At 44.8% G+C, this 25,000-nt stretch overlaps 1 protein-coding gene across 2 annotated transcripts in view; it reads left to right on the top strand.

The window, feature by feature from the left end:
- Positions 1-25,000, top strand: part of MIGA1 (mitoguardin 1) — an 83,802-nt gene that overhangs the window by 5,658 nt on the left and 53,144 nt on the right. Inside the window, exons 2-4 of one of the 2 annotated variants that reach the window (XM_085882455.1) lie at positions 12,549-12,696; positions 16,290-16,482; positions 21,956-22,077. In XM_085882455.1, the coding sequence (XP_085738581.1) occupies positions 12,583-12,696; positions 16,290-16,482; positions 21,956-22,077 (429 nt within the window). In that variant the 5' untranslated portion in view covers positions 12,549-12,582. Of the gene's footprint in view, positions 1-12,548; positions 12,697-16,289; positions 16,483-21,955; positions 22,078-24,884 lie in introns of those variants that run through there. The other variant, XM_085882456.1, reaches the window with a different exon arrangement.

Here is a 25,000-nt window from a genome sequence, read left to right as displayed (position 1 = left end):
GGCCACGTCAGTGATCGGTGGTGAAGCAATACCTCCTGCTTCAAAGGAGCATGATTTGCTCAGTATGTCGGATAAAAGCAAACCCATTGTGGTGGATGTCAGGGTGAATGACATTGCCGTGGAGATGGAGCTGAACACCGACCCCAGCCAGTCAATCATGAGTTCCGAAACTTTCAATAGGCTGTTTAGCCAGGAGACAGCGAGACCGGTACTCAGACCGGTGAATACCAAGTTGTGAACTTACACCAATGAACTGATACCTGTGATTGGTAGTGAGGAGGTGAAGGTCACCAACAATGATGTGTCACGAAAACTACCCTTATGGGCCGACATTGTTTGGGCGTAATTGGCTTGAATTCATCAAACTTGATTGGCCTGTGATTAAATTGATGGCTTGTGATGTTAATCACAATGTCATTCTTGACAAATACCGCTCATTGTTTGGAGGTGGTATCGGCACCTTTAAAGGTGTTAAAGCCAAAATCTATGTGGATGAGAGTGCTAAGCCAATCTTTTGTAAAGCGTGGTTTGTACCTCACATGATGCGTCCAAAGATTGGGGCAGAGCTCGATCGCCTCCAGATGGGAAGGTGTTATCAGTCCTGTTGAATTCAGTGATTGGGCATGTCCAATATTGTTCCTGTATTAAAGTCAGATGGTAGTGTTCGGATTTGTGGTGATTACAAAACAACAATCAACAGGTATTCCAAACATGACCATTATCCTCTGCCGAAGGCAGATGATTTGTTCGCTACGCTTTCTGGTGGAAGGAAGTTTAGCTGCCTGGATTTGGAATCTGCTTATACTCAGATGTTGCTTGATGAGGACTCCAAGAAGTACACATGTTGTAACACTCACAAGGGGTTGTTTGTTTATAACCGCTGTCCTTTCGGAATCAAATCAGCCGCTGCTATGTTTCAACACAATATGGAGAATCTGCTGAAAGCAATTCCAAATGTAGTGGTGTTTCAAGATGATGGTTTGATCACCGGCCGCAATGATGCTGAACATTTGTGTAACCTTGAGGCGGTTCTCAAACATCTTTGTTGAAGCCGGTGTAAAGGTGAAACGTGACAAATGTCGATTTATGTTACCCCATCTGTCGTATTGTCAGTGCTGATGGCATCAGGCCCAGCACATCCAAGACGGAGGCTATCAAGGATGCTCCGACTCTTGCGAACACGACTGAGCTCAAAGCTTTCCTGGGTATGTTGAACTATTACTGTAACTTTCTTCCGAATCTGAGCACCGTCCTTGAGCCTCTCCACAAACTCCTTCGTAAAGGTGTTGAATGGCGATGGTGTTTGCAGTGTAGTAAGGTGTTTGCTGAGGCAAAACGGTTGCTGTGTTCATCTAAAGTGTTGGTGTACTACGATCCTGCTAAACCATTGGTTCTCAGCTGTGATGCCTCGTCTTATGGCATTGGCTGTGTGTTACAGCAACGTAATGACGGTATACTACGGCCTGTAGCCTATGCATCACGCACTTTGTCAGCAGTGGAGCGTAACTTCTCCATGGTTGAAAAAGAAGCTCTCGCATGTATTTTTGGTGTAACAAAGATGCATCAGTATCTCTTCTGTCGACAATTTGTACTTGAAACCGGCCACAAACCATTGCAATCCCTGTTCAATGAGAGTGAGGGAATTAACCCACTGGCCGCTGCACGCATTCAGCATTGGGCTGAGAAGTTAGCAGCCTCTGACTACTCTATAAGGTATCGTTCTGGCAGTGAGAATTTCTGTGCTGATCCTTTGAGTGGATTACCACTACCAGTTAACGTGGGTAATGTACCTGTACTGGGAGAATTTTTTATGGCAATGAGTGTGTTTGACTGTCATAATGCTCCAACCACTTCCAAACAAATTGAACAATGGACAAATGTGGACCCGACCCTTTCTTTTGTCAAACGATGTGTTATCAGTGGCATATGGTCAACTGTACCCTATGAATTCCACGTCAAATTGAGGCCGTACCTCGCTCGTAAAAATGAGTTGTCTTTACATTCTGGCTGCCTGCTGTGGGGCAGCAGGGTCATTGTACCGCCCAAAGGTCGAAACAAGGTGTGCGATGAGCAACATGAATCACATCCAGGGATTGTAACCATGAAATCAATTGCCAGGAGCCAAGTTTGGTGGCCGGGTATGGATGAAAACCTAGAGAGCTCCGTTCGCCATTGCTCCGTGTGTCAGGTCAATGCCCTGAACTCACCTGAGGCACCGCTTCACATGTGGTCCTGGCCTTCCAAACCATGGTCTCAAATTCAAATCGATTATGCTGTTCCATTCTTAGGGAAGATGTTTTTGGTTGTTATCGATGCTCATTCAAAGTGGATTGAATGTTTAGCCTTATCATCCTGTACTAGCGAAATCACGGTTGAACGTTTATATGTTTGCCACTCATGGTTTGCCAGATTGTGTAGTTGGTGATAATGGCTCATGTTTCACCAGCGCTGTGTTTCAGGATTTCTTGAAACAAAATGGTGTCAAGCACTATCACAGTGCTTCCTTCAAACGTGCTTCGAATGGTCAGGCCGAAAGAGCTGTCCAAGAGATCAAGAATGGTTTCAAAAAGGCAAACGACGGTTCTTCTCTGCAAACCAAGTTATCACGTTTGTTATTTACATATAGGACACGTCCGCACACAACCACTGGACGCACACCCGCAGAAATGATGTTTGCTCGAATGCTAAAGACACGTTTAGACCTGATTCATCCGAATGATTCGTCCAGGGTTGCGGACCACCAGTTTAAACAGAAGTGGTACCATGACAGGACCTCGGTTACACGTGCCATCAATGTGTTCAATCCTGTTTTTGTGCTGAATCCCGGCCGTGAATCCAAATGGCTCACCGGTCGTGTTATAAATCGAATTGGCAACTCTTTATTTGTTGTGGAACTGTTCAATGGACATGCAGTACGTAAACATATTGACCAGCTCCGCGTGATGCATTGTGACCCCAATCTTCCAAACTATATTTAGCCCTTTGAGGGTGATTCCCTGGTGTCTGTTCCGATTGTGAGCCAAGTGCCTGAGCCCACTGAGTCCGAGCCCGATAGTGGTGTCGTGGAGCCTGCTCCTCCTCCTTCCTCTCCATCTCCTCTTGAGGCTGCTGCTGTCGGTGTTCCACAAGAACAGTCACCCATCTTGTGACGCTCTGCTCACACATGCAAGGCACCGGAGTGGTTGAATTTGTGATTGTACCAAGCACTGTTGTATCAGTGTTGTTGGGGGAATAATGTTGTGCAAAATTTTATTTGGGGGGGGAAATGTTGTCATGTTCTGTGAAGCTACCGCCACGTGCATGCGCAGTGTGCGCCTCCCTAGGAAATAAACGTGCAGCTTTGACTTTTGTGGTGTCTGGCCTTTCACCCCGCAATCCTTCAGATACGCCACACCACCTTTACCTTAGGACTACAGTCACCTACATTCCTTCTGGGAAAGCCGAGAGTTCTGTTGGCCTTGTTAATGTGCTAGATAACGTCACGTTATCTGTGAAAGTGGCACCAAGGTATTTACAGTTTTCAGTGTTCTGAAGGGTTCCTGCCCTCATTTTCGTGGAACTTCTTTCCCTAGCCAGCTAGTATAATGGGGGCAAGATGTGTGGAGACGCTTGGGAGGAATTTTCCACTGTAGTTTACCAGTCCCAGGTAGCCCTTTAACGCGGAGACATTCCTCGGGCTGGGCACATCCCGAATGACTTTGAACTTCTCAGCGGTTGGGTGCAGACCTTCAGAATCAATTCTGTAGCCCAAAGTAGGTCACTTCTTTTGCTTGGAAAGTGCATTTGCTTTTGTTGATGCGAAGACCCACTTCAGAGAACCGTTTTTTGCACTTCTTGCAAATCTGCTGAGTGCCTCGACTCAGACTCTCCGATTATGAGAACATCATTGATGTAAACTTCCACATTGGAGAGTCCCTGCAAAATATTCTCCATGAACCTCTGGAAAATTGACGGTGCTGATGACATTCCAAAAGGCAATCAATTGAATCTGAACAGCCCACTTTACCGCCCCCCCCTCCACCCCCACCACCCGAGTGTGTTAATCGTGACAGATTTCTGGTCTTGCCTTGTATCCTCACCTTTTGAAAATAACATAATGCACTGGCCTTGCAGGCAGAAGAACTTTGGTTGTGAACCAGGATCTACATATAATTTTGCTGTAGTTCCGTGCAATGTACTGTGTCTGTCCTCAAACACACCTGTGTAAACTGTTCACAAACTTTATCAATGCAAATAACCTACACTTCCAATGGTTGCTTTGCCTCTGATGTCACATGGAACATTGTGCACATTGTTTGAGCCAACATGCTGATATGACCCTACGATGTAGAAACCAACTTGTGCACCTTTGTGTTCTCGCTTCTCCCTGGTTAAAGGTGCTACTACTTCCCTTCGGTCTTGCTCTTAGAAAAATAGGCTGGAGAAATGTGTCCCTTTTTCTTACAAAAGTAGCACAACCTGGTGTTTACAACCATCTGATAGATGCTGGTCGACACAACAGAAAAACTTTGGGTGTTTCCCTCTCCCCCTCCCTCTCCCCCATCAAGCACCTTGTACATATCATGAGGCATTGGGTCCAGCAGGTTTTTGTGACTTCTGAGCAATCTCTTGCACTCTCTTTAAATCCTCGATTTTATCAGAGAGCAAATGACATTGAATTCCGTCCTGCAATTCTACATTCCAATCTGTCGCAGATCAGTCAGTCCAGCATTCGACCAAACTCGTGAAATTCCATTAACCATCTTGATAATACCTGAGGCCTGTTCTTATAGAACTAGGAGTTTATTCCACCATCATCAGCGCCTTGCCCCGGCCAGTCTAAAGCCAGCTCAAAGCGACCACACCCGATCGATCAATAACACAATGAGGATATTGCACTTTCCATCAATTGTTTCTTTCAAAACCATGCCAAATCTACTGGATTTGGTGAAAGAGCCCTGGAATCGGAGGAGGAAGGACAAGTTTTTGATAATGCTGACTCGCCGACACCACCCGATTATCGACAACATGCCTGAGCCGTCAAGTTCACATGTCGACTGGCGATCCCAGCCTGGATATTTACCCGTCTTCAAGTGAGGTTGAGGATGATGACACTCCTATTGTGCAGCATTTAGGCATTTATCATTTACAGAGAATTCGGTGGATAAGAAAAGTGAAAAGCTGCAATTTAAATGGTAACCGTAAAACTTTTAATCAACATACATTCGTGAATGTGCAGGGTGTTCCAAAAAGACCCGGATACCTTTGGTTGTTGATATATTTTTTAACCACAAATGATACAACGATACCCTTGAGTTTATATGATGTCGAAACTCGAGTTTTTTTGTGCACACCATCAATACACCACAATATGAGCATCATTTGTCACTCACAGGATATTGAGGCGGTGCTCTAGTTCTTGCCATGTTCGGCTCAGTATGTTTGCGTCCACCAGTGCACATGAAGCTGTGATCCGAGAATGAAGATCCTGCAGGTTTGCCACCTTGTTGTTGTGGACAACATCTTTGACAAACCCCCACAGAAAAAAAAAATACAAAAGGGGGCTATGTCTGGTGATCATGGGGGTCAGGTGGTTGATCCATCTCAGCCAATCCAGCGACCTGGAAATTTTTCATTCAGGATGGCTTGAACGACGAAGGCCCAATGAGGGGGAGCGCCATCGTGTTGAAAAATTATATTGGGCTGTCGGTCTTCAATCTGTGGGAAGGAGAATCCTTCCAACATGTTCATATAAATTGAGGTCACTGTATCCTCCACAAAGGAAAATGGATCCACCAAGTGGTCATGGAGAAGGCCATACCACACATTGACCTTTAGACTGTCGCTTATGTGTTCAATGACCATGAGAGAGCTTTCAGAGCCTCAGATCCTCACATTGTGCTGGTTGACTTTCCCCAAGACATGAAAGGAAGATTCATCTGTGAGCATGACCTTTTTCAGGTTATCTTCATCATCCTCTATGCGACTGAGCATTTCCAAAGCAAACGCCTTGCGTTTGAGTTTCTGCAGAATCCGTACCTTCTAGGGATAAGAACAGTGGTGTTCAGTAGTATGCTTGGTGTTGGCTTAATGGCTAGAGTGGTGGGCTTGGGATCCTAGATTCCTGAGTTAAAATCCTGCTTGGCTGTTGAATTAATACCAGTTGGGGTTGACTCAGCCTGTCATCCTTCTGAGGTCGGCCAAAATGAGTACCAGCTTACTGGTGTCCTGCGTCAGACCCATCCAGGATTGTACCCAATAAATATCCCAGGAGACTGCTTCGGCAGCACCAACGCTCTGCACAGAGTATGGTCCCAATGGATGGATGGATGTTCAGTAGTCCTAGTTCTCTGCATGTGTGTCAAATTGATTTTCTGGGACTTTGTTGAAATGATTTACGTACTCGTTCAACATCTGCTGCACTTGTGCTTGGTCGACCGGTACTTTTCTGTGTCTGACAACTTCCAGTCTCCTTAAACTCTCTGATACGAGTCCGCAATGGTGGATTCCTTCCATACCTTGCAAGGAAATTATGCTGAACTTGCTTGTCGGATCTCGTCTCGATGAACCATTCGACGCACTGAGCTTTCTCCTGTGGAGTCGCCATTTTCTTTTACATTAAACCAGCAGACCTGAAAATGAAGAAAACTTTGAGTTGCTGTATCATATTGTTACGACTGTGGAAATTCGCAAACCACCATTCAGGGCCCGTAGGTGAGATAACTCTAAGTACATGTGTAGTTAGCCCCAAACCCGTTGTTTAGAGGGAATTTATGTGATTAATTTGGGCTGCGACGCTTTGAGATTGCCGTTTTTCTGTTCTATCTTTATTTTGAACCACCATAACCATCAAACCACCACCAAAAACCCTCCACCACCCTCACCTCTCTCCTTCTATGGCCATTCCCGCACCAACTGTGAACACTGAGCGTCGGGCTGTCTTGGGCTCGTTCAAGCGATACGCACCGAGCCGCGAGTGCAAATAGCGGCCTTTCCGAGGAAGAATTCAGATCAAGAATGCTACACGCCCACTTCTGATCCGTCCAATCAGCAAGCGCGGAGCGGCTTGGCCCCGCCTCCAGGCGCGTCCGTGTGAAATCAAAATATGCAAATTCTAGGATCAGGGGAGGTTCACGCCCACTTTTCCTCCGTCCAATGGGCGAGCGTGGCTCCGCCCCCGAGCTCATCCTGATCCGGAAATTTGCATCTTTTTCTCCTGCCGGCCTATAAAACGCCGAGCGCAAGGCGAATTGTGGCAGAGTCAGTTTTGGTGGCAGAGAGAGCGAGAGTTTTGGTAAGAGAGTCATCGGGCGGAGTGTGGCAGAGAGTGGAGTCGGGTGGCGAAGGCATCGAGTTGGGTTCTGCAGTCGGCTGAGGACAGTTGGGGGAAGAGGCCAAGGAGCTCGGGTCCGAGGCGAGAAGGTCGGCGACGAGGTCGCGGTGGGAGATCGCTCGTCGCGGGACCTAAGCCAGCCAGCCATTCTCCCTCCCCCAGAGCATCAACAATTCCCCCTTTTCCCCCACGCTGAGATAGTGCAACCAAGGGGGCCTCGTTCCCACCCACTCCAAACGTCGTGCCAACGAAACCCGCGAAGGAGCACGGAGTCAGGGCACAGCCACGCGGCCACGTCTGCGGCTCGTCCGCCAATGCGCCACGAGGACGCGGGTAGGACCCACCCGGTCTCGCGGACCTGGCCGCTCCTTGAGGTCCCGCGCACATATTGGCCTACAGGCCCGTCTGCCCCCTTGTCTATGAGGGTGGTTTCTTTCCTTTGCTTTTGAGTAAATGTGTGTTGGCGCCATGTCTTGTAAAGTAGAACTGTGTAAGTGTTGCCGTGTGTACGCGTATTCGGTTGTAACTCTGCGTTGTTGTTTCTTTTGTTTACCTGATATAGGTGCATTCTGACTGTTTGTTTGGCTGTATATGTGTGCTTTCCATGTGTCGCGTAATAAATGTGCGTTGTGTGAACTGTTTTCCCGTTTCGCTTCGTCTTTTCTTAATTGACCCTCCATCCTGCTTCACATAAAAGGGTCCGTAGTGGGCTTAATACGCCCGATTAATTAATCGGAACCGTCAAGGCTGACGATAACACCGCTCGGTTATCCCGATAGCACGGAACGGACCGCTTAAGCGGTTCGTGTCCGGAGTCGGCCTGCGGCGAGGTACGATCGCCCGGTCGACCATCCGCACAGGTACTTGGGTAGATCGAATTTGGCGAGCAACCCTATCCTGCGCGGATGGGCAATTGGCACGGTCGTGGTGGGGTTAAACCCCCACCCGTGACTAGCTCCCGGCGTTGTTCCGAGAGGGTCACGACAGAATTGTACATTCCGGTGGGCGAGGCAGCCGCCATTCTAGTCGAGCGGCCGATCGCACGCCGGCGGGCGCGAATTCGCAACAATATGAAACAAAGGGTATTGTATCATTTATGGTACTAATTATTTCAACAACCAAAGTTGCACAGGTCTTTTTGGAACACCCTGTTCAAATCGATACAATGTTACAGAATATGTGAGGGACACTTTCCACACACTGGCATCCTGGATTCAATGCAAGTATTTGACCCAAAGGCCTATTCAGATGACCCAAGACATCTGTACACATGGGACAACAACCATTTAAATACCGTGCTTCATCATTACGGGGAAGATCAGAACGATGGACGGGATTTGCAAAGAATGGTTGACCCAGTTTGTAGCAGGGGGAAATTATTGACATTTAAGCGGGCAGTGACCCTGACATTTTGAAATGGACTCTAATTCTAAATTGGGAGAGAAATCATTGATGCTTCTTTGATAAGATATGAGGAAGCCACACAGCACACCGTGGCAAACTTTTCAATGTACTGTGGAACCATGAGATTTGTGGATTTGACATTCACGGACCACCTGTATAGAGTGTTTATAAAGTGTGACCTGCTTCTGCATTCGTGCTTCAAATATTTGCGTTGTTGGTTCACGAGCGCCAGCCAGAGTGACCACTATATTCGTTATGTCTGTGTGTCTGTCTGTCCAAAGCATAACTCCGTGGACTTTGATCCGATCTTGATGAAACTTGGTTATTTGTTTGATATCAATGTCCAGTTGTGTTTTCCTGGATGAGGGCGTGCTACGCCTATTGTGGGCGTAGCCACGCCGAAAAAATAGCCATTTTTAGGGGGTAGTCGGATTAAAAATCTCTCTTCTCCGAGGGAATTGAATGAATGTAATGGGTTCTTCGGTATTTGAATAGCAAAATGAATTATCTAAAACTGGTCATTGTCCGATTTTTCATTTTCGTCCCAAGGTCAAGGCCACAAGATCACAAACTTAGAAAATTGCGAATTTTGACATAAAAATCATACGACCGCCCAAACTTTGAGAGCTAGGATGACAATATTTTTTATGCATAATCTTGAGGTCATTCCCCACCTAAAGTCTTGAAACCATTTTGCTCTATCTCGAACACCTTGCCCGTGGCGCCCCCTTCAAGTTTGTTTTTACGCTGATTTCATCAAAGTATGGATAATCCGAGGAGTGTGAAATGCCATATAGCCTATATGACGTTGTATTGTTCCTGGAATGTTCCAGAGGAAGTTTTGTACCAAAGGTCATAATCCTTGACCTTTGATCTTTAAAGGCCACAAAGGTCAAATTTTCAAAGTTGTGGGAATCTAACTGGGTTTTCGACCTTCTTCGACGAACTAACTCCATTAAGCTATAGCACGTATCCTGTTTCCTTATTTTAATGTCCACAACATTGTTTTGGGACCTTTAAAGGTTATGCAAAGGTCAAATTTTTAAAGTTGTTGAAGGAAACCGGGTTTTCTACATTTGGCAGCTAATAACCTGTCACCCGTACCACATCATGTTGATCATTTTTATAACTTGGTCAAAAATTATCACATTGTCTCATCCTTGACTTCTGAAACAATCTACATCATCAAATACCGCTCGTGAACGATCGTCGTCTTCAGACTTGTTTTATTTTTTTATTTTTTCCTCACTTCAGAACTGGTCTATTATATCCACTGCTGCTGATATTAATTCAATTTGTGAATTCTTACACAGAAACCTGCTCTCTCTTATGCACAGATTCATCCAATCTCGTCTTCAATTATCTTACCCATCCTCTCACTCTTGGAACTCTGAATCCTGTGGTGAGGCAATTGCTTTATTACAACTTGCATTCTCCTCTTCGAAGGCAACCTAAGATCATTCCACAAAGCCCACAACAAGTGTGTGTCGACTCTCAGAAGAGCCAGAAAACATCTGGCCAATCTCAAGAATGAGCTTTCAAACTTGTCTCCCTTCTCTGAAACTTGGTGGTGCCTTGTCAAGTCCATCTCTGGTGTATGCTCCCCTTCCATAATTTCCCTCACTTCAAATGGCACCATAACCGACTCCACTCACGAGAAGGCTGAATGCCTCAATTCTGTGTTTGCATCCAAATCTTTCCTCCCCAACACCTCACTCTCTGTACTCGCCTTACTTGTTGTACACAACTGCATCTGCACTCTGTGCCTTTTTCATCTGAGAAGGTGAAAAGTTTCTGACAACCCTCGACTCTGACTCTGCAACTGGCCCAGACGGTATCAGCTCGTGTGTCCTTAAAAACCTGCTTTGCCACTCTTGCACTTCCTCTCTCTACCGTTTACACCCTGTCAATTACCACAGCTCATCTTCCATCTGCTTGGAAATCAGCCAACATCATAGCATTGATGATCACTGATAATCGTGATCGGGATAAAAAGGTGCAAAAACAGATCCCCTTAACTACAGACCAATCGGTGTATTTCCAATTAGCAAGGTCATGGAATCCATCATCGCAGTTGACATAAAATCATTCCTTTTCTCCAAAAGCCTCATCTCAGGTCATCAATTTGGATTCAGACCTGGTCACTCTACCTTGGACAGGCTGCTTCTACTCTCACAACAATGATGGAGGCCCTCAATATCAGACATGAGATTAGGGCCGTCTTTCTGGACATGCAGTATCTCGAGCTTTTGATGCAATCTGGAATCTCGCCTTGCTCTCAAAACCTGTCTTCTGAAATCCAAGGCCAACTCCACTCTTGGATTACTGACTTCCTCCACATTCGTAGCTCATGTGTGGCTCTCGACAGAAACCTTTCATCTGGTTTCCTTGTCAAGACTGGAATACTCCAAAGGCAATGTTCTAGGTCCCATCTTTTCCTAATCTTCATCAATGATTTCTCCAAATCTCTGAAAATCCTCTATATTTGCTGATGACGACTCTCTGCTGTGACATCTTTCAATCTCTATGACAGATAGGCAACAATCTCTTCCCTCTCTTCAGAACTTGACAAAATCACAAACTAGTCAAACACTTCGATTATGTCTTTCAATCCTGAGAAATCTCTCTCTCTCCGAAAGAACCGTACTGCAAATCCTCCCAACTACTTTCTCACCAACCGTCTCAGAGGTTCAGTCACTAAAACTCTTGCATCTCACTCAGCTATGATCTCTCTCGGGTAAGCCACGTTTCAAAATTGGCCTCCAAAGCCAGACTCCGACAGGGCATCTTCTGCGTGGTGCAATTCGAAGTGATGGAAGGGACGGAAGGGGAGCATACTCCAGAGGTAGACTTGATAAGGTGCCACCAAGTTTTAGAGGAGGGAGAAGAGTTTGAAAGTTCATTCTTGAGGTTGGACAGATGTTGGTTTCTGGCTCTCCTCAGAGGAGACGCACACTTGTTGCGGGCTTTGTGGAATGATCTGTGGTTTCCTTCGGTCGGATTTGCCTTCCAGAAGAATGCAAGTTGTTTTAAAGCAATTTCCTCACCACACGATTCAGAGTACCAAGAGCGGGAGGATGGGTAAGATAATTGAAGATGAAGTGGGATGAATCTGTGCATAAGAAAGAGCAGGTTTCTGTGGAAGAAGTCCCTGGCTGAATTAATATCAGTGGCTGTTGGTATTGGAGGCCAGTCCTGAAGTGTTTGAAAAAAACCCTTTTTTTATCAAAAAAACAAAACCAAAACCAATCCCCCTGTTTACCTCCACCACCGAAGGTGGATTATTTTTTCACCCCTGTCTGTTTGTCTGTCTTTGTTTGTGAACAGGATAACTCAAAAGGTTGTAGACGGATTTGGATGAAACTTGGTGGGCAGGTTGGGTGTACAACAAGGAAGAATTGATTCGATTTTGGTGAAGATCTGAATCCCGATCGGGATCCGAGAATTGTTAAAGTGATTCTTCACCATTGGGTGATAAGGCTAAACCGATGCACAGCACAATATTTGAAAAGGTTACGGACGGATTCAGATGAAACTTGGTGGATGAGCTGGTTAGGTGACAAGAACAAGCCGATGAAATTTTAATCCAGATCCAGCCTACCTGTGTGATACAAAACGTAAACGGTTCAGCGTGGCGGAGGTATGCACTCGACCGAGTGACAGTTCTAGTTCCCATTGAAACAATGCCCCGACATTCGCGGATTTGACATTTGCGGAATTTTCCAGGAACGTATGCCCCGTGAATGTCGGGGTCTCACAGTACTGATATAAATTTATCTTAGAATGATGAAATCTAAGCCATGAGAATTGTTTTTTTTCCCCTTTTTGACAGAATTGCTGCCATTGCCCTGTAGGCAATCTGTGCAATGGCCAAGTTTGAGAAATATGTGGAGGGAAGTGCTTCTGGCATGTCTGTCTTCATGACTGCTGCGCTTGGCTTAGCAGAGCTACCGAACTTCATTTACTCTTACTTTACACAGGTAAACCCTACCCTCTCGGCCTGTCTTTCTTTGTAATGGTGGATGAGAGTAATGCACTTATTGCTTGCATTCAGAGGTAGCACTTCCCCATTTAGCTACACAACATACAACGGGCATACGTATGGATTTGGACACCACTGGGCTGTAATGGCATGAGGCATTCAGCTGGTAGGACTCGTTAATGCCACCAGAACCAAGTATTGCCTGCTAATGAGAGGTGGGGGTGTGGGCACAGTGTTTGCATCTGTATCCTGAACTGATGAAAAATCTTCAGAGGAGCTGAACACCATGATTTGTGTGTGTGTGTGTATGTGTGTGTGTGTGTGTGTGTGTGTGTGTGTGTGTGTGTGTGTGTGTGTGTGTGTGTGTGTGTGTGTGTGTGTGTGTGTGTGTGTGTGTGTGTGTGTGTGTGTGTGTGTGTGTAGTGCATTTTATTATTTTGGTGTAACGTAAAAATAACACTTCACCAAGATTGAGTTCTCTCTTCTCTTCTCTTCTCTCTTCTCTCCTCTCTCTCTCTCTCCTCTCTCCTCTCTCCTCTCTCCTCTCTCCTCTCTCTCTCTCTCTCTCCTCTCTCCTCTCTCCTCTCTCCTCTCTCTCTCTCTCTCTCTCTCCTCTCTCCTCTCTCCTCTCTCCTCTCTCCTCTCTCCTCTCTCCTCTCTCCTCTCTCCTCTCTCCTCTCTCCTCTCTCCTCTCTCCTCTCCTCTCTCCTCTCTCCTCTCTCCTCTCTCCTCTCTCCTCTCTCCTCTCTCCTCTCTCCTCTCTCCTCTCTCTCCTCTCTCCTCTCTCCTCTCTCTCCTCTCTCTTCTCTCTTCTCTCTTCTCTCTTCTCTCTTCTCTCTTCTCTCTTCTCTCTTCTCTCTTCTCTCTTCTCTCTTCTCTCTTCTCTCTTCTCTCTTCTCTCTTCTCTCTTCTCTCTTCTCTCTTCTCTCTTCTCTCTTCTCTCTTCTCTCTTCTCTCTTCTCTCTTCTCTCTTCTCTCTTCTCTCTTCTCTCTTTTCACTTTTCGCTCTCTTCTCTCTCCTCTCCTCTCTCTCCTCTCCTCTCTCTCCTCTCTTCTCTCTTCTCTCTTCTCTCTTTTCGCTCTCTTCTCTTTTCGCTCTCTTCTCTTTTCGCTCTCTTCTCTTTTCTCTTTTCTCTTTTCTCTTTTCGCTCTCTTCTCTCTTTTCTCTGTTCTCTTTTCGCTCTCTTCTCTCTTTTCTCTTTTCGCTCTCTTCTCTCTTTTCTCTTTTCGCTCTCTTCTCTCTTTTCTCTTCTCTCTTCTCTCTTCTCTCTTCTCTCTTCTCTCTTCTCTCTTCTCTCTTCTCTCTCTCTTTTTCTCTTCTCTCTTCTCTCTTCTCTCTTCTCTCTTCTCTCTTCTCTCTTCTCTCTTCTCTCTTCTCTCTTCTCTCTTCTCTCTTCTCTCTTCTCTCTTCTCTCTCTTTTCTCTTTTCTCTTTTCTCTTTTCTCTTTTCTCTTTTCTCTTTTCTCTTTTCTCTTTTCTCTTTTCTCTTTTCTCTTTTCTCTTCTCTCTTTTCTCTTTCTCTCTTCTCTCTTCTCTCTTCTCTCTTCTCTCTTCTCTCTTCTCTCTTCTCTCTTCTCTCTTCTCTCTTCTCTCTTCTCTCTTCTCTCTTCTCTCTTCTCTCTTCTCTCTTCTCTCTTCTCTCTTCTCTCTTCTCTCTTCTCTCTTCTCTCTTCTCTCTTCTCTCTTCTCTCTTCTCTCTTCTCTCTTCTCTCTTCTCTCTTCTCTCTTCTCTCTTCTCTCTTCTCTCTTCTCTCTTCTCTCTTCTCTCTTCTCTCTTCTCTCTTCTCTCTTCTCTCTTCTCTCTTCTCTCTTCTCTCTTCTCTCTTCTCTCTTCTCTCTTCTCTCTTCTCTCTTCTCTCTTCTCTCTTCTCTCTTCTCTCTTCTCTCTTCTCTCTTCTCTCTTCTCTCTTCTCTCTTCTCTCTTCTCTCTTTTCACTTTTCGCTCTCTTCTCTCTTTTCTCTTTTCGCTCTCTTCTCTCTTTTCACTTTTCGCTCTCTTCTCTCTTTTCACTTTTCGCTCTCTTCTCTCTTTTCACTTTTCGCTCTCTTCTCTCTTTTCTCTTTTCTCTTCTCTCTTTTCTCTTCTCTCTTCTCTCTTTTCTCTTCTCTCTCTCCAATTTTATAAACCAGTTTTGCACGCTAATTCCACATCTGTTTTCGGTTTTATTCCAGCACATCTTGTTATCAAAATATGACCTGCTAATTTGAGCATAATTTCGGTAATAATCGCACATTAGGCTAATTAACATTGCAACTTCATTAATTTTTCAGTATAATTCCCGTAAACGTTATACACACCATACACTTGGTTAAATTTACACGGTACACACTTATGCAAAAATAAATAAAAACGTTCCGAGTGCGATTTTCTTTTGTAAACTTTTTCTGGTTTGTCACAATGCAACATCCAGCAGTAGTCTGTCAGCATACTTTCGTTCTATAAACCCTGGTCGTGATTTTCCATGCCTGAATGTCTTGATATGCCTGGTGTTGGCTTGATGGTTTGGGTGGCGGGCTTGGGATCCTCGGGTCCTGGGTTCAAATCCCGCTCAGCTGTTGAATTAATACCAGGTGGGGTTATCTCGGCCTGTCATCTTTCTGAGGTCGGCAAAATAAGTGCCAGCATGCTGGTATCCTGTGTCGGAGTGGTGACCCGTCCAGGATTGTGCCCAACGGCCAAGGAGACTGCTTAGGCAGCATCAACACTCTGCACAGAGTATGGTCCCAATGGATGGATGGAATGTCTTGATGGAAGCGTCCCCCCCCCCCTGCTTGTCACTCACCACGCCAAGGTTTTCGTGAAGGAAATGTAGACGTGAAGGTGAAAAATGGAATAAAATGTAATTTCAAGGACATGCAACAGCCCAACAGGGATAGAGATAAAATGTACGGAATTAAAGAGAAAGAAATTTTGCTGACGTCGAGCACACGTCTAAAGAAAGGAACTGCTAAGGCAAAGAGCTTACATGGAGAGGCGCCCGACTGCTCGCATGCTGAATTGCCCATCAACTTCTCTCAACTGTCCAGCACATCTCACCTTTTATTCCCACCCCCCATCCCAGCTTTTCTTGAGCAACTTCTCTCTTGCTGTCCACACCTGATTGATGTAGCCGCGTCGCACCGGTATCACACCTGGGAGCAGTGGTTGTGGGGGAGGGGGGAGGTGAAGCTTCGAAGCTTGCTTTTATTTATTTGGGAACCGCATTTGCTGCTCCGCCGTAGCCCTGCACTTGCACTCATTAGGAGGCATGTAATTGATGTGAAAGGGAATGAGAGTGCGTGTGTTGTGAGATATAGAGTTGATGAAAAGGAACAGAATCTTGTGCTAACCCATGCTTGTAACGTGTATTTATCCCAAGTACACAATCTAACTTGATTGCTAAACAGGATACTAAGATATAACTGACTCTAACTTTATGTGTATGTGCTTTTACCCACCCGAGAGGTGCACGACGTCCTCGTTAAGGCTCCCAACCATCACAATATCCTTTTGAAATGCTCATGTAAGGAAGGATGTGGTTGCATGTTATTTTAAATCTATTTTTGGTGAAGTGAATGAAATGTTGATGAGCATACTCTATTTTATTACAGTTGCGATTGCCACCGGGACTAAGGAGGCTGCTGTTGGCTGGCACCCTTGGTACCATGGTGTTGGTACTTACTGCTCGACACTTGCGACGTCGGCGTGGCCGTGAAAAGCAACCTCCAGCTCTTTGGGAGCCCTCTCCTACTGAAGTACTCAACCCTTTCAATGCCCTAGGACGACCACCACTGACCAGGATATGTAAGTAGCTGGGTTAGGGACATTACATTGCACACCCCATGTATATAGCCATACCTGGCAATGACAAAAACAGCAGTTCTTCTTGGCTCTATTGATCATCGCAGAGGTGAATGCATGCTGATGATTGCCGGAAAGTCAGAAATGAATCCGTGGATTGATTCATTTGCCCAAAGGGTGGTCTGCCGACCATGCTAACAAAAGGCTTTGAAAGCCTATGTAGGTGGACTGATGCTGTGGTTAGCAGTGTAGCAGCTGGCACTGCATTAGGCAGTGGGTGGTTCTGGTTTTTTTTTTTTGACAGCATCTATGCTGGCTTACCCATTTTATGTTGACATTTATCATCCTGGCTGCAACTTAGTTATTGTCAACTGGTAATGGGCGGATGTATGACAGGTGCACCCTGTTGGTCAAGACCCCTGCAGCAAGTACGAGTGTGGCAAAGACGTTCATGGCTACCATTTCAGTCACGAGGTGCTAGAGGTATATGAAGTGTATGTAGCTAGAGCTACGGTTGTGCTCAAGTTGGAGAACTAATTTTTTCATATAATTTTAACAGAATCTTTTAAAATGTACTTGCCACCTTTTTGAGTTTTGTCTGAAGTTGCACTGAACACACTCTGGTATATTTTCCCCTCCATCCTCTCTCTTACTTCAAAGACTCATTGCAGACTGTGCTTGACAAGAGGCAGAATATGTCTCAACTCAATGTGTTTCTCAAAATCTTATGAACTCAAGTCCTCCATTTACTCGCGTGTACTCACTGTTAATGGATTTTGTCTTTCTCACATGAGAAAGTAGAAAAAGCTCTGTCTAGCCTTGACTCTGCATCAGTGATGGCAATGATGCCCATGTTCTCAGATCCTGCTCCGCTGCTCTTGCTTGTCTGTCTGCTGTTATAAACCGGCCCTTTTCCCACCTCGTGTCTGCTTGGAAATCATTTAACATCACTCAAATTCACATGAAGGGTGTCAAGACAGAAACTCAACTACGTGCCATTAATCCTATTTCCATTATTTCAACACTAGCAAATACAACCTGTCACTTCACTGATGGGGACAAGAGAGAGAGAGAGAGAGAGAGAGAGAGAGAGAGAGAGAGAGAGAGAGAGAGAGAGATAGAGAGAGAGAGAGAGAGAGAGAGAGAGAGAGAGAGAGAGAGAGAGAGAGAGAGAGAGAGAGAGAGAGAGAGAGAGAGAGAGAGAGAGAGAGAGAGAGAGAGAGAGAATGAAAAATGGGGAGCTAGGGGGGAGGTGGGGAGAGTGACACCTCACAAAACGTTGCTATTCACTGTGGGTGGGGAGCGGCAGGGTTGCGTGTGTGTGTGAGAGAGACACACACAGAGGTGTTGGAGGAGAGTGCTGCATTTCATTAGAAGGGGGAGTGAGGAGGGACAGTGAGAGAGAAGTGTGGGGGGTAGGAAAAAAAAAGACAGGTGAGGGGTGGAGGTGGGGTGAGCAAAGACAATGACATGTGATGCTTAATGACCGAACACGAAAAAAAACAAAAATAAAGTGTCAGAACAGCTGTACACACAACGACACAACAGAACTTGTAAAGTAATCTGCTGGCACATCTGCAAAAACTTTGACGTTCCAGAAAATTTGTGGGAAAATGAACCAAAAGCAATCACTGAAAACATTGAAGTATCGCTCACATACAACCTAATGATCCCATCGTGAACGTCGAAAACAAAGCATTGTGACCAGATATCATACTTAGGTGCAAAAAAGAGAGAAGAAGGCATTGCTTATTGAGGTATTAATTCCAGTGATTTTGGACTAACGATGCATAAATCAAGAAAATGGCCAAAAACCAAGACCTCAAGCATGAAGTGAAAAGATCCTGGAAACTGAAGAATGTCAAAGGTGTTCCATTGATGAAGAAGAACCTCACAGAGATATTAAAAACCATCCCTGGAAATATCACTACAAACAAACTACAGTCCTGGGCTCAGTACCGATCCTGAAGAGAGCCCTCGGCACAAAACGTCACAGCTTGATCCATGAATCGTGACCCCTTACTAAAATGAAGGTGGATACTTTGAACCCACCCTTGGAGGACTCGATTCCACATTCTGAAACCTACCTACATATGTAGATACCAATCAACGGCACACACACCACACCACACTACACCACACCACACACACACACTTCCTATATGGTAATCCAGTTTATATATGTACACATGCAGAAAATGCATAAAAACGACAAACAAAGATTTACCTTTAAACATAGTTCTTTGAAAAGGAATTCAAGTGGGAAATTAGCAAAATTCAATTGAGAAACATATCAAGGCCCAGAACACAAAATGTCGATCTCTGCTGTATGCCTTCACAGCCAGATCATGGCAAACACCTGGTCGGATGAACCTTATTTTTTTTTAAATATATTTTTCGGTATCGAAGTGAAAGGTGGATTATATTAAAAGGAAATCACACAAAAAGGTAAAACAAAACGATGTCCTGTAAAAATAAAATTGCACATTCTCAGCAGATGAGATACCGCACGGCACTGCAGGGCCCAACACAGGCGGAAACGTACGTCTGTCTAATCGATGTTCCCTTGAGAACACGGATACTTTTACCGAAATGAACAAACAAGCAGCTTGGATAGCACTCGCCAAGTGGCTTAAGCCCTCGAGTAGGCACTCTAACGAAACGTTTGTTCAGAAATGGCTAGTATGGCTCGTGATTAGCTACACGTTAAACATCCACCTCCCGAAGATGTACGGAATGTCAAGCCACGAACGCTGACGTCTCCGGTTGTTTTAAGCATTGCAATGTACCCAGAAATTTGTAGCTATGATGAACAGGCATTTGATAATAAGTGAGGAAAGTGAAAACAACAACGTTATCGTTAAGAAATCGTTGTGGTCTGTTCCAAGTCTAGGCATGGTTGAGCAGGCCAAAAACATGGCAGCCGCAGACCCCAGCGAGGTTACCCAGGAAACGCCTTAAGACTCAGAGAGTGAGGCAGCCGAGGATTGCCTGATGAAGGATATAATTACTAATGCTGTTAATTATCTTCAAAAGGGGGTGTTTTAATTAACCCAAACACCCAATTTTCACTCTTGCACTTCCTTGGAGTTTTCTTAGTATGCATACAAAGTTTCAGAATGCGAGGTTTTATAGTTTTGGAGGTATGGAGGACACACACACACACACACACACACACACACACACACACACACACACACACACACACACACACACACACACACACACACACACACACACACATTGCCTCATTAGTTTAGATAATGGTATCCATCATTGCTGCCTACATAATCTTTCCTCTTTTCAAATGGTTTGTTCTGTCTATTTAGTTTGGATTCCCCCACACCTCCTGAGTTACGCAACTACGGATGTGTTGCTGCTTCTCTCTGACTTGGCAATGGTCAAAGTTCCTAAATCTCAATCCAGTGGGTGGAACCTTGGCCCGGTTGCATAAAATTCCTTCATCTTTCAGGAAAGATTCTCCTTAAGGTTCACTGTGATTCCTTTGTCAAGGATTTCCTTGAGGGCTGTTACATAAACAGCCCTTTGGAATCCTCAAGTAAGGATTTCCTTTAGGTTGAGGAAATCCTTAGGAGCTGTTGCTATGCTATGCAACCAGTCAGATTGGATATCGGAAGAGGTGTCCGAGAGCATTGATGGCAGCGAAGCAATTTACACTTCAGGAAGACAAGCAGTTGTGGAGGCTTTTATCAAGCACAAGAGAGACAACACGTTGTATATTTGATGTGTTGTTTAATTACTTTTATGTTTAATTGCAACACTACAACTATAAATACAGTAGAAGTCGGGCACCCTCAGTCCATGACTTCTTGCAAAGTCAAGGAACTTAGTGCTATTCAGGTTCACAGTTCCAGACCCATGGGGACCAACACATGTCTCATAACCATCCTGGTCAGTTCCAGTCGATGAATTGAAATCTCGCCTGGGACACTGATCAACCACAGACTCGAGCGTGGCATACATTGCATCCTTCACGGTGAGATCACTCGCCTCGGTCGGAGCATAAACAGAGACCAGGGAAATGACACCCAAGGAGTGATGAATCCTTAGTCTCATAATAGGCTCGTTGACCGGTGTTACCTCAATTATCATTGGAGTCAGCTTATTGGACACAGCTACAGCAACTCCTTGGGCATGGTAACCAGAGCGAGGAAACCAATAGTAAGTGTCACCACCCGCCATGGTCTCACTGCAATCCGGTCTCCGAACCTCAGAGAGTGCTGCAATCCCGATGTCCAAACACTTGAGCTCAGATGATAACAGACAGGTGATCATCCTCTCTTAAGGATGGACATTCCAGGCACCCACCCGAAGGGACCGCCTCAGGTTAACCCAAGGGGACCGTCGTCTGGTGGACGACACCTCCGCACCACTCCGATACACTCTCCCACAATCTGACCCGGGAAGGTTACCCCGTGGTTTCCCTCCTATCATCAAAGATTGGGGGTCCCAAAGGCTTCGCCCCAATCCCGTCATCCGGTGAGCTGCGTTGTGAAGGGAAGTTGCACAGGAGGTACTCCCACGCAGTGGGTTTTCAGATTTTTTTTATGCTTCGAGAATGTTTTGTGTAATGAAGGGTTTTACGGTGGCCAGAGTGCAAATCCTGCCACCAACCTCCAAATAAGAAGTAACCCAACTGCAGGAAGACGTCCATAGACACAGTTGGGCACTACATATGGATGGCCGTTGGCTCACAAGGAGCTCCTCCGCCCTTTGACAGGTTTTGTTCTTCATCCTGCTGGGTGTCATATCCAAACACCCTCCTCACCAGGAAACCTGGTGGGGAAGACGGTTTAGTCGCCGACAACCTAACCATGAAACAGGTTAGTACAGGTTTACATGGTACTTGTAGAAAGTCACAGATCTGATCTGGCCTGACCTGTCAAACAATCTGATCTGGCCTGAACTGGTCAAACCCCCAAAATCCAAACTTAATGCTCACCCACACTTTTGCTCTTCCTTTCTCCTGTTTGTGGTACCCGATCATTGAGGCTGTTTAATTCCAGTCATCCTTCCCTGGTTAAGTTGTTGGAACACCACAATCTCATCTCTCATATTTCATCCCATGTTCTTCACTACATTCATTAACCCCACTCTCTTACTTGCTGGTTACTGTGTTTCCTCCTCTCCACTATGTCTTATCTGCTTGTTATGTCTACCTTTTTCCCCCTACCGCTGCACTGCCAATGTATTATTCCTTTGCCCTCTGTCACCTTACTCTTCCATGAGCCTGTACTTTGTATACAAAAATAAAATAAAATAACAATTTTTTAGAGGTTTCTCAGGAAGTCGGTATATTTTCTTCACATATCGGAGGCTGATTTATTTTCACATACAGGTAACTTGTTTGCTGCTGTCCTTGGAGAAAGTTAAATAGCATTGTAAAACACAATGAAGGCATGTTTATTTTTTTTTTAATCTCTGAATAAACCTATTTATTTTCTTCCCTTCACAGCAACTCAGAATGTTGTTCGGAGGGCCCTGGGTCCATCAGGCCGAAACCTTGGCAGCTCTACAGTTGGACTGCCGCTCATTAGTCACATACCACAGTCGAGCTCGCTCCAAAGCCTGGCTTCGGTATGATTCCAAAAGCTTTGCTGTCTGACACCAATGATGAGTTATCTGTGCATTTCATAAGTATTGGGTGGTGTTATTATTAGTTGTTGTTATTATTATTATTATTATTATTATTGTTGGTTTTTTTCCATCAAATGTTAATATCATGATCACATTTTAAAAATCTGCAAGACAGTCTTAATAGTGTCATTTGTGATATATGGCCTCAAGCAGTCCATGAATCTTATATATTATTTCCGAGTTTGTGGTTTCGTGTCGCGCTATCTTCGACTTTGTTCTGCGCTCGAGTAACGTGATATTCGGCTTATATTATCTCAAAGACCATATGAGGTGCATGGTACAAAAAAAAAAGTAAATAAAATGGTTCTGAAACAGTGAAATCGTATTCCACTTAAGGCCCGGTCACACCTTGACGTTTTAGCCAACGTATGCCGATTTTTGAATTTTTTTTCTAAAACGCTGGCACACGTTGAATACGTTATGGGTAAGTTTTGATAACATTGAGAGCACGCTGAAAAACACTGCCATACGTCGTTGTACGCTGGCTTTAAACGTACTTTTTGGTTGTCCTCAAATTTTTTCATGCTTGAAATTTCACGGCGTATGCCGGCGTATGACTCACACGTTCCGCTACGCTGGCCACAAGTTGGATGCACGGTCTGCGATCGTTGACAGACGTCAACGCATGCTACATGTAAGTTAATCATAAGTTGAGACACGCCGAGGTAATGTTTAGCGTACCCGAAACTTATTTCTAACCTACGATTAACGTGTTGTTGGCACGTTACGCGATCGTTGCCACACATTGACAGACGTTACTTTTAAGTTACTCATAGGCTGAAAGACGTCGGTATAATGGATCGTCCTTGTGTCAGCGTCCACGGCCACGGCCAGGACACTTATTTGCAGCATTCTTCAAACTTTTCTTCGGCATGACGAGGATGTTCACACTTCGATGTCTAGCTTGGCTATGATTCCAATTGTCCATCGGCAGCGTCTATTTAAAATAGTCGAGTTTGAGCGTTTTAACACGTTCAGAAGAAACGCTTCAAATTTCAAAACCCCAGCGTCAAAAAACAAAGGCGAGTGACAGCAATTTAAATTGTTCACTGTAAACAATGAAAATAGTTGAGTGGTACCGTTTAAAAGTCGTTGAGTGTAAAAAAAAAAAAATCGAATTGTTGAGCGCAAGCGTCTACTTTCAATAGTGGAGATGCAGCCATTTAAATCTTTGAGTGGCAGCCTATGAATAGCAAACCCCACGTCACCGGCAAAGATAAACTGCCGCACGATATGGATAAGTTAGACTATCGTTGGGCATAGTTTGTGAACGCCGGCTTCACGATAATTATTCGTTGGTATATCGTATCTATAAGTAATCAAAGCGCTCTATGCACATTATTAGTTCATTGTGCATTTGTCCAACCCGTTATGAATAGACCTAAATCGTAAAAACAAGCTATAGCTCATTGTTGAAAAAGCCCCATAAAAAATTAGCCGCGAAGAACTTCGAACAATGGTGAAAAGATGTCTCCTAACCGTGGACACGCGGACGCAAGGACGATCCATCATAACCCACACCCTCCCCCTCACACTCGCCTACAACTGCCAACATGAACAAACTACTACTAATACTGATACTGATACTGATACTGTTACTGCTGACATGGACATCGACTCAAAAAGGACTCGAAAACACTGTTGGGTTCCCCTTTTATGAGCAGCATTTTTATATACCAATTCCCAAAACCGCTGGGAACACGTCTTTATATGGCAGTTGTAAGCTAGAAACACGTTCATTTATTTTTTTTTGTCGACCGGAAGACGTCATTGGAATACGTCTACATACGTCGATGTGTGTTGGGACTAAGTAAAGAATTGGTTCAAAGCACGTCAAACATAAGTTAGAAATAAGTTTCGCGTAAAAAAGACATTACCGCGACGTGTTTCGACTTATGAGTAGCTTATAAGTAGCGTTTCTGGACGTGTGTAAGCGTCCACATATCGTGTGTAAAACTTATCCCCATCGCATGCGGAACGTGTGTCATACGCCGAGTACGTCCAAAAATTTTGAACATGTTTAAAATTTCTTGACGTACTCTACTTACTACAACGTATGATAGCGTACTTTAGCGTTCTACTCACGTATACCAAACTTACTCATACCGTATTTGACGTGCCCCAACGTTTTAGACACATTTTTCTTAGGTCGGCATACGCTGGCAAGATCGCCAAGGTGTGACCGCGATGTTGTCACTTCCATTTCTACGGCAGTTATGATTCGAATCAGTGTGCGTCAGCCTTTTAATAGGCTACGTCACGACATCGTCGGCGATGCGTGCAACGCGCTATGCCTAAGTTAGACTATCGTTGGGCATCGGTTGTGTAGGCCGACAACAGGTTCAGCATTCGTTGGTATAAGTTATCTATAACACAACGAAACGTTCTGTGTCCGTTACTAATACGTTTTACATAAGACCAAGTCGCTATGAATACGTCCGAATCTTTAAAAAAAAAACATCAAAAGTTCAACGTAAGCCAGCGTTTTACATACATTTTAATACGTTGCCATCGCTGGCTAAAACGTCAAGGTGTGACCAGGCCTTTACTGCATTAAAGTAAAATTACTACTGATACTCTGCATCAGTTCCTTTCTCAAACACACCCACCCCAACATGTCGCGCAGAGCGCGGGTTATGCTAGTTAAGTATGAAATGTTGCTTTAGACTCGGTCTAATGAATCCTATTTGGAGCAAGGTCAGTGTGGTATGAGTGAATGCAATTCTTTGTTGACTCTGCCTTTTTAGGTCATCTCTTCGAGCATGACCTTGTAATATGGGTGTCGATGTCCTTCGGTCCGTCCGTTCACAATGAAGTTGAAGCGGGAGATCTGGTCATCAGTGATCCTGATAGAGGTCGAAGA

The sequence above is a fragment of the Eptatretus burgeri genome, chromosome 5 (genome assembly GCF_056783735.1).
Source record: "Eptatretus burgeri isolate ZD-2024b chromosome 5, Ebu_testis_v1, whole genome shotgun sequence".
Classification (NCBI taxonomy): domain Eukaryota; kingdom Metazoa; phylum Chordata; class Myxini; order Myxiniformes; family Myxinidae; genus Eptatretus; species Eptatretus burgeri.
This window is presented reverse-complemented; position numbering and strand designations above follow the sequence as displayed.